Raw genomic sequence first — 9,437 nt, 5'->3', positions numbered from 1 at the left:
TAAGTCCTTGCATTTCTAATGATCCTTCATCCTCCATATATCATGATACTTATAAAACAAGTGGTCTTTTGATGATATTAGAAAGTGGATTATTATTATTATTATTTGCCTCTAAGATCATTGTATGATTTTGCTTCAAGAAAACTACAGCTACAAGGGGATGATTCATAGTTTTCTGTATTTAAGTTTTCTGCAAACCAAAAGGGAGGAGTTTGGGCTAAAACTAGATTGAAAATATTGTAAGTATGTCCATTAGGACAGATTTAATTTGAAAGGTAAGCCCACAGGAACTACTGAAGTCTGTTAACATTTCAGAATACAACAGAGATCTCTAAGATGGTGAGCACCTAGAATAGAGCAAATATTTAATCAATTCTTGACCACAGAGTTGTTCAGTTCATGGCCAACATTGGCCTGGAGAGTGGACTACATGATAACAAAAGACCCTAGATATTCAGGTCCAGATGTACTGACTAGACTCAGTTCTTCCTGTCAACACCTAATGCTTAAGGCACAGACCCAGACAGAGTATATATCACATAATAAACATAATAGAACAAATATAGTCATTGATCTACAAGAAAAACAAAATAGCCATTATGGGAAAGAAGACTGATGGTCAGTTACTCCCTGAAATTACTCTTTTTTTTTCCTGCTCACAAAGGCAATGCTTTAACTGCTATACAATGAACTTCCAACAGTCATTATGTCATTTCTAAATGGTACCAGCCTAACTCCAGCTTCATTCATCCTAAATGGCATCCCTGGTTTGGAAGATGTGCATTTGTGGATCTCCTTCCCACTGTGTACCATGTACAGCATTGCTATTACAGGGAACTTCAGCCTTATGTACCTCATCTACTCTGATGAGGCCTTACACAGACCTATGTATGTCTTCCTAGCCCTTCTTTCCTTCACAGATGTGCTCATGTGCACCAGCACCCTTCCCAACACTCTCTTCATATTGTGGTTTAATCTCAAGGAGATTGATTTTACAGCCTGCCTCGCCCAGATGTTCTTTGTGCACACCTTCACAGGGATGGAGTCTGGGGTGCTCATGCTTACGGCCCTGGACTACTATGTGGCCATCTGCTTCCTTCTGCGTTATGCCACCATCCTCACTAATTCAGTCATTGCTAAAGCTGGGTTCCTCACTTTTCTTAAGGGTGTGATGCTTGTTATCCCTTTCACTTCCCTCACCAAGCGCCTTCCGTACTGCAAGGGCAACGTCATACTCCACACCTACTGTGACCACATGTCTGTGGCCAAGATATCTTGTGGTAATGTCAGGGTTAACGCCATCTATGCTTTGATGTTTGCCCTGCTGATTGGGGGCTTTGATATCCTGTGCATTACAATCTCCTACACTATGATTCTTCGAGCAGTTGTGAGTCTATCATCAGCAGATGCTCGACAGAAGGCCTTCAGCAACTGCACTGCCCACATCTGTGCCATAGTCATCACCTATGTTCCAGCCTTCTTTACCTTCTTTACACACCGTTTTGGCGAACACACCATTCCTCCCCACATACATATTATTATGGCTAACCTCTACCTATTAATGCCTCCCACAATGAATCCTATTGTGTATGGGATGAAAACCAGGCAGATATGAGAAAGTGTCATTGGGTTCTTTCTTAAGGGAAAGGACAATTCTCCTAACTTTTAAAGTCTTCTGAGACGTCAGAATTTTCTTAGCCAGGTTGAGATCACCAAGTCAATAGGGAGCTCTTTAAATGACACCAGAAATCTGGCCACAGGAATATTTTTATGATACTCGGGTTACTGTACATCTTTGGAAAGGGTACCATCATGATCAAATAGGTAAATACCCTCTCTCATGTTATTCCATGTTCTTTAAAGCCTTTTTACTATAGAGGACTTTGAAGTTCACTGCATTTAATCTTTACAGACATAATCTTCTCTCCTAAATGACAGTCTACACAAATTTGCAGCACAGTGGTTGGATCACTAACACTTTTTTAAAAATTTAAATCTCTGCCAAAACATGAACCGTGTTCATTTATGTCTGTCCTAACTTACTTAGCTCATCATTTTCCTGCCGAAATCACTTAGAGTTTATTCTGCTTCTATCCCAAGTTTGCCAGCTGTATATCCAGTAGCAACCCATGCATATGTTAACCAGAAAACTTCTAAAGTTGTAAATTGAAGCATGCCTGTAATACCCAGAAGCTGGCAATCACACCAATGTCCATCAACATTAGACAACATAAATAAATAATTGTGGTCTATTCAAATATAGAATTAGGTGAAAGAGATAAAAATACATATTATATATTGTCACTGATGTAGAGTTCAGAAGTAGGCCAGACTAACTGAGATAACGTTTAACTTTGAGAATGAGAAACCAGGTAATGAGGGGTGCTTCTGAGGTACTGCCGTTGATTAGTTCTTGACCTGGATGATAGTTGGAACTTAGTGATATTTCATGAGCCTATTATTTGTAATATATGCTCTTTTTGCCTGTATACTATGCTTCAACAACATTTTTATTTAAAATAATATGTCTTGAGCACACACTCTGACCTCCCTAAGCTGTGAGACATTTCTTTCTTGCTTCCTATGCCAACCGCCTATGGTTTACAAGGTATATATACTTTATTTTCTTTCAGAAATACATTAAATTTAGCATAAATAATATGTGCGTATTTGTACAAATCATAATAAAACAACAAAGACAAGATCATCATAAAAAAATTAAACTTACCTTTTGAAAATATCCTCCATCTAGTCCCTTTTTAGTGATGGCCTCTTAAAAATGTTGTTTGTGTAGCAAAGACTTGAAACCAACCCAAATGTCCAACAATGATAGACTGGATTAAGAAAATGTGGCACATATACACCATGGAATACTATGCAGACATAAAAAGGATGAGCTCCTGTCCTTTGTAGGGACATGGATGAAGCTGGAAACCATCATTCTCAGCAAACTATCGCAAAGACAAAAAACCAAACACTGCATGTTCTCACTCATAGGTGGGAATTGAACAATGAGAACACTTGGACACAGGAAGGGGAACTTCACACACCAGGGCCTGTTGTGGGGTGGGGGGAGTGAGGAGGGATAGCATTAGGAGATATACCTAATGTTAAATGATGAGTTAATGGGTGCAGCACACCAACATGGCACATATATACATACATAACAAACCTGCACGTTGTGCACATGTACCTCAGAACTTAAAGTATAATAAAAAAATATAAAAATATATATATATTGTTTGTGTATGTGTATGTTTTTGTTGTTCTTCTTTTTGGTGGTTATTTCTTTTACTCCAAGCTATGTTTAAACTTTAATAAGATTACCAACTACTCTGTTACACACAGTGAGGATTTAATTTAATAACTGTATCTATATCTGTCACCTGCCCTTTCCCTCAAAATATTTTATGTGTATATATGTATGTATATAATCACACACACACATATAAAACATCAATGTTAGTTATATCTTTAATTTTCTGTTACAAGATAATTACCACCCTACATTAATTCTGGAAATCTTTTTGATTTGTTTATAGTTTGGTTGCAATAATGGAAAATTAATAAATAATATTTGAATTACTATAATTATATAAATAATTTTATGAGTGTTGAATATGAATGCTAATCACTTTACAGCAAAGTAGGGATTATATTTTCTTCTTCATTAGTTCAGTATCATCATCTTCATTATTCTTGAAGTATGTTTCCAGTATCAATATTTTTTCAGAGATTTCTGAGAATATTTTGGACCAATCAAAAAAGGAAAGGAGTTATAGACAATTAGAAAATAACATTTATAACAGAGAAAAAGGAATGATAGCAGAAATATCCAAGAAAAGAAATATAAAGTTGTGAAAATCTCACAAAAAGGACACGAAAAAGGCAAGGCAATGTAAAACATGAAAGTAACAATATAGATCATCTCCTCAGGATGTCAAATGTCTGACTTTATGATTGCTATTAAAAGAGAAAACTGCTAAAGCAAAGAATAATTTATCCCAACCACTATGAAATAATTTTTAAAAACCAAATTCAAAATGTGATTTTTAAGAAATACCAAGAAATGCCAAAATACCTAGAAGAATTGTTGATAGAAGACTCAAACCCAGACACACAACTGTGAGGATATGTGACCTACTTTTTATGCAAATTTCAATATACAATGCATTATTATTAACTCTAGTCACCATACTGCACATTATGTCTTTATAATGTACTCATTTGATAACTGTAAGCTTATATTTTTTGGCCAACATGTCTTCATTTCCCTCACTACCCTAACACGCTTCTAATCTGCTTCCACCCTTCTCTCTGTTTCTATGAATTTGGCTTTTTAAAAATTCTACATGTAAGTGAGATAATGAAGTATTTATCTTTCTATGCCTGGCTTATTTCACTTAGTTTTCCAGGTTCATCCATGTTGTTACAAATGGTAGAATTTCTTTCTTTTGAAGGTTAAATAATATTCTATTGCACATATATGATGTTTTCTTTATCCATTCACCTATTGACACACTTGCCAGGAGGAATACAGATAGTCTTCTGCTTTATTTTAGCTCATAACTGCATCTTTGTTTTAATTTTCTTGATAGTTATTTTCTTGAATCAATAATTAAAGAAAGTGATTTGAATAAACTCAGTTACTGATAACTTGCTTGTTCATATTTAAAAAGTGGAGGCCGAGAAACTACAATGCTTATCAAAATTACTGAATTTTTTTTTTTTTTTTCTGGAGACAGAGTCTTGCTCGTCACCCAGGCTAGAGTGCAATGGTGCAATCTTGGCTCACTGCAACCTCTGCCTCCCAGGTTCAAGCAATTCTCCTGCCTCAGCCTTCCCAGTAGCTGGGATTACAGGTGCCCACCACCACGCCCTGCTAATTTTTGTATTTTTAGTAGATATGAGGTTTCATCATGTTGTCCAGGCTGGTCCTGAACTCCTGACCTCAAGCCATCTGCCCGCCTCAGCCTCCCAAAGTGCTGGGATTACAGGTGTGAGCCACCGCACCTGGCCCTAAAATTACTGAAAGTTAAGTAGAAAATCTTCAAGCTCAGAAAGGTAGTTTATTGGGAAGTTAAATAGTAATTTCAGCACATCAAGAAATCCAACGTAACAATGACCCTCAATTCTGACTATGGGTAAGGTTGACCCACTTACATCTACTTATGGCCTGTTCTATTTTACTTTCCATTATCTGGCACCTATAGTTGGGGGAGACCAGTTACTCATAGAGAACCTTACTGAATAAGGTGGCATATATGCTTGGATTGTGTTCAAGAGCATAGAATAGAGTTTTGGTGCAATCTTTCTGGGGGGAAAAAAGTCTAGCAACATAAAAGCTTTAAAATTAGCGTATTTTTTACTCAATATCTATTCAGGCCTATAAATTTTCCAGTGGAATTAATCGTGATTGTGTTGATGTTCACCATAAAGTTATAACATATTGGAAATTAACTCAATCTTTTAAATTTTAAAAATAGGTAAGGAAAGTTTATAGCCATAAAGTAGCTTTGCTGACTTTGACATTCATATTGCAGAGGAGTCAAAGGGTGAAATATTCATGACATAATGGAAAAAATCGTGATAAAATATCCTCTAAACTATGAATATCTCGGCCGGGGGCGGTGGCTCCCGCCTGTAATCCCAGCACTTTGGGAGGCCGAGGCGGGTGGATCACAAGGTCAGGAGATCGAGACCATCCTGGCTAACACAGTGAAACCCCATCTCTACTAAAAAATACAAAACATTAGCCGGGCGTGTTGGCAGGTGCCTGTAGTCCCAGCTACTCAGGAGGCTGAGGCAGGAGAATGGCGTGAACCCGGGAGGCGGAGCTTGCAGTGAGCCAAGATCACGCCACTGCACTCCAGCCTGGGTGACAGAGTGAGACTTCATCTCAAAAAAAAAAGAATATCTCAATTTGAGGATTAGATACGTGGACACAGGAAGGGGAACATCACACACGGGGGCCTGTTGTGCGGTAGGGGAAGGAGGGAGGGGGGAGGGATAGCATTAGGAGATATACCTAATGTAAATGACGAGTTAATGGGTGCAGCACACCAACATGGCACATGTGTATATATGTAACAAACCTGCACGTTGTGCACATGCACCCTAAAACTTAAAGTATAATTAAAAAAAATTGAGGGTTAGAATAAAAAAATTAAAACCAGTGACAGCCCATATACTAGTACTCTCCCTATAAAAAGTGATTATTTTCTCTCTGAAAAATGGACAGTGCTCAGCCTACTTCATTGAGTTTCACTATTTGCGCACTGTTTATCCCAACATTATTTGAAGTATCTCAATAAAACACTTATATTCCTGACAGAGACAGAGCTTTGAAGAGCTGGGCATTGGCTTTCTACCTCAGGACTGATACTTTCCCAGGACGGGAGCGTCTGTGAACTTCCACAAGGGAGTTTTGTGTTCCCGCCACCTAACAGGGTAGGATGGCATACTGGCGGATGACAAGAAAAAAATGTGTACCACTGACGAACTCAAACTCGAAAGTGCTAATTTGTTAAGAGAATGTGTTTGATAAATTGTCTGAAGCTATTTGGTGGGGAGTGGACAGAAAGCTCAGTATGTACAGTAACTGGTTTCCAATCTTAGTTTCATGGATATAGTTAGGAACTTTCCATCACTACATGGAATCAACTAGAATCAAACTTGATCTTCATTATAAATAAATAGATGAATTGATAAATAAAGACTAATTTAATAATTAAGAATTCCCATTCTGAGTGGTTTGGGTAAGTGACCATTTCTTATAGGTTCAGGAGATAAGTCAATGACTTCTGAAAGGTCCTCCCATTGTATGTATGTAGAAGAATATTTGGAAACTGCTTGTGAGGGATGATATCCAAGGTCATTCAGACTTAGGTTAGTTCCTGAGAGGCTGGAGACAGGAGTGTACCTGTGAGATAAATAGAAAATGTCTAGAAATGAAGAGTTATTCCTAACCTCTCTTGTGCCCTCATTCATAGAAGTCCTAAAGGATTCTAGTTTTCAAGCCTTTGTTCTGCCACTAAGTAATATTGTGGATATTGGTGGATCTTTTTCTCCTCTTGGTTTGAAGCTCTAATGGAGAAATACAGGGTTTATGGAAAAGCATAATAATTTTTTTGTGGCTTTAACGTCTTTAACTGTGGCTATATTGTCCTATCTTCTGATTCTTGCAGCTGGTAAGATAGCTGCTATATCCTAAGGTATGAAATTAGAAATCCATGCCTGGAATATTGGAAGGGTGCCAGGAAATGAAAAGAGATCTTATGGCTATGCAGGGACTCTTCTAAACTGCAGCAGGGTAGAAACCCTCCAGAATGCAGTGGGTTGTTTTCAATATCTGCATGTTACCCAGGTTGCAAGAATCTTCCCATGTTTACACTTCTCTGAAAGGAAAGAAAAAATGCCTTTCTCTGTGATTTATCATTCTTGGAAATGGTCTAGAAAGTTCTGCAGAAGACATTATCCCCCTCTTGAAAGCTCTTTCTGGTCTCACATACTGAGGATTATCTTGAAAAGTTTTTTTTTTATTATTTTGGATTAAGGGATTAAGTCCCTTCTATACTCCAGGGTCACTCAGATGCCTTGATGCCCATTCCCTGCCCACTTTGAAACACCCTGACAACTCCTTTACGGATCTCTTTGGTCTTAACTCCATATACCACAGGATTAAGAGCAGGTGGGAGGCCGGGCGCGGTGGCTCACGCCTGTAATCCCAGCACTTTGGGAGGCCAAGACGGGCGGATCACGAGGTCAGGAGATCGAGACCATCCTGGCTAACATGGTGAAACCCCGTCTCTACTAAAAATACAAAAAATTAGCCGGGTGCGGTGGCAGGCGCCTGTAGTCCCAGCTACTCTGGAGGCTGAGGCAGGAGAATGGCGTGAACCCGGGAGGCGGAGCTTGCAGTGAGCCGAGGTCATGCCACTGCACTCCAGCCTGGGCGACAGAGCGAGACTCCGTCTCAAAAAAAAAGAGCAGGTGGGAAAAGCAGATAAACATTGGCCAAAAGAATGTGAATATGGACTGGAACATGATGGCCAAAGCAGTGTGTAAAAAAGGAGAAGAGGGCTGGTGTATAAGAGATGAGGATGACACAGACATGGGAACCGCAGGTCCCTAGGGCCTTGGACTGAGCTTCATGGGATAAGAGGCGAAGGACAGCTTGTGCAATTAGGGCATAGGAGAGACCAATGCAGAACAAGGCAACCCCAATGACCAACAGTGCAGCTGTCAGCCCATACACACGGTTAGGCCTGGTGTCTCCACAGGCCAGCTTCACCACAGCCATGTGCTCACAGTATGTGTGTAGGATCACATGGCTTTGGCAGAAGTTCAAACACCCAATAAGGAAGGGACATGGGAGCATGAGCAGGGAGCCTCGCACTACAGCTGCCACCCCTATGCGGGCAATGATGGGGTCAGTGAGGATTGTGGCATAGCAGAGTGGGTGGCAGATGGCCACGTAGCAATCAAAGGCCATGGCCAGTAGCACAGTGGACTCTATCATGCAGAAGGCATGAATGAAGAACATCTGTGCCAGGCAGGCAGAGGCAGATATATGTCCGGCTCCACACCAGAGGATGGCCAGTAGCTTGGGAACTGTGGGGACAGAGGCAGCCAAGTCGATGGTTGAGAGCATGCACAGAAAAAGGTACACAGGCTTGTGCAAGACTGGTTCAGTGGCAACAACAACCAGAATAGTTACATTGCCCACAATTGTGGCTGTGCCTAAGCCACACACAGGGAGTGAGAGCCACAGATGAAATTGTTCCAGACCTGGGATGTCCAGGAGGAAGAAGACAGAAGGGTCAACATCAGTGTGATTAGGAGATTCCATGTTGTGGCCAAGAGTGCTGGACATTCTCTGTGGTCAGAAACCTCCACATAGTATCACATTACCTGGAGGAACAAGATAGAACGGAAATAGGAATGAGAGAAGAGTAACACTTACTAGCTCTATCATGTTTAGAAAGCTTCGTCATCCATAAAATAGCAATAATAATCATATCTATTCCCTATAGAGAAGAGAATTATATGGGTTAATATTTCTAAAGATTTCTAAAAAGCTTTGAATAATACCTGATATATAATGCTTATTAAATAAAATAAATGAATGTGAGAAAGGGCTCAAATAAGCCTTTAGATAAACTAGAATTGTCTCCTAGCTAAGGCTATACAAATATACCTGAATACATACATACACACAAAGAAACACACACACATACATACACACTGTCTTTTATGGAGTATAAAAAGAAATTAGGTGTGACTATCAGTTTAGTGACACAAACTACAAACATAGGTCACTGGGTAATCTTGGACGTTCTGTTTCTTGTCCTTTAAGTTGGAATAGATTCTAATTTGGGACCCTGTACTTGGGAATTATTTTCGAACTTAATATTACTCTAGTCGTTTCCACTCTT

The 9,437-nt window shown here is 39.4% G+C and overlaps 2 protein-coding genes across 2 annotated transcripts; one reads left to right on the top strand and one right to left on the bottom strand.

Moving 5' to 3' along the window:
- The first annotated feature begins 706 nt into the window (after positions 1-706).
- On the top strand, positions 707-1,615 carry LOC100591241 (olfactory receptor 52N1). The gene has a single exon (XM_012503745.1). The coding sequence runs from the start codon at positions 707-709 to the stop codon at positions 1,613-1,615; it is 909 nt and encodes a 302-aa protein (XP_012359199.1).
- A 5,968-nt stretch (positions 1,616-7,583) lies between these two features.
- Positions 7,584-8,875, bottom strand: LOC100590898 (putative olfactory receptor 52P1). The gene is made up of 2 exons (XM_030828729.1): positions 8,001-8,875; positions 7,584-7,698 (listed from the first exon to the last, which is right to left on the bottom strand). The coding sequence occupies exons 1-2, from the start codon at positions 8,873-8,875 to the stop codon at positions 7,584-7,586; spliced, it is 990 nt and encodes a 329-aa protein (XP_030684589.1).
- Between the last annotated feature and the right edge of the window lie 562 nt (positions 8,876-9,437).

This window comes from Nomascus leucogenys, chromosome 15 (genome assembly GCF_006542625.1).
Source record: "Nomascus leucogenys isolate Asia chromosome 15, Asia_NLE_v1, whole genome shotgun sequence".
Taxonomy (NCBI): Eukaryota; Metazoa; Chordata; class Mammalia; order Primates; family Hylobatidae; genus Nomascus; species Nomascus leucogenys.
This window is presented reverse-complemented; position numbering and strand designations above follow the sequence as displayed.

Coding starts and splice junctions, on each gene's coding strand:
- LOC100591241 (XM_012503745.1), top strand. CDS start 707: ATGTCATTTCTAAATGGTACCAGCCTAACTCCAGCTTCATTCATCCTA.
- LOC100590898 (XM_030828729.1), bottom strand. CDS start 8,875: ATGTCCAGCACTCTTGGCCACAACATGGAATCTCCTAATCACACTGAT. Junction 7,699..8,000: donor TTGGCCAATGTTTATCTGCT/TTTCCCACCTGC, acceptor CACCGCGCCCGG/CCTCCCACCTGCTCTTAATC.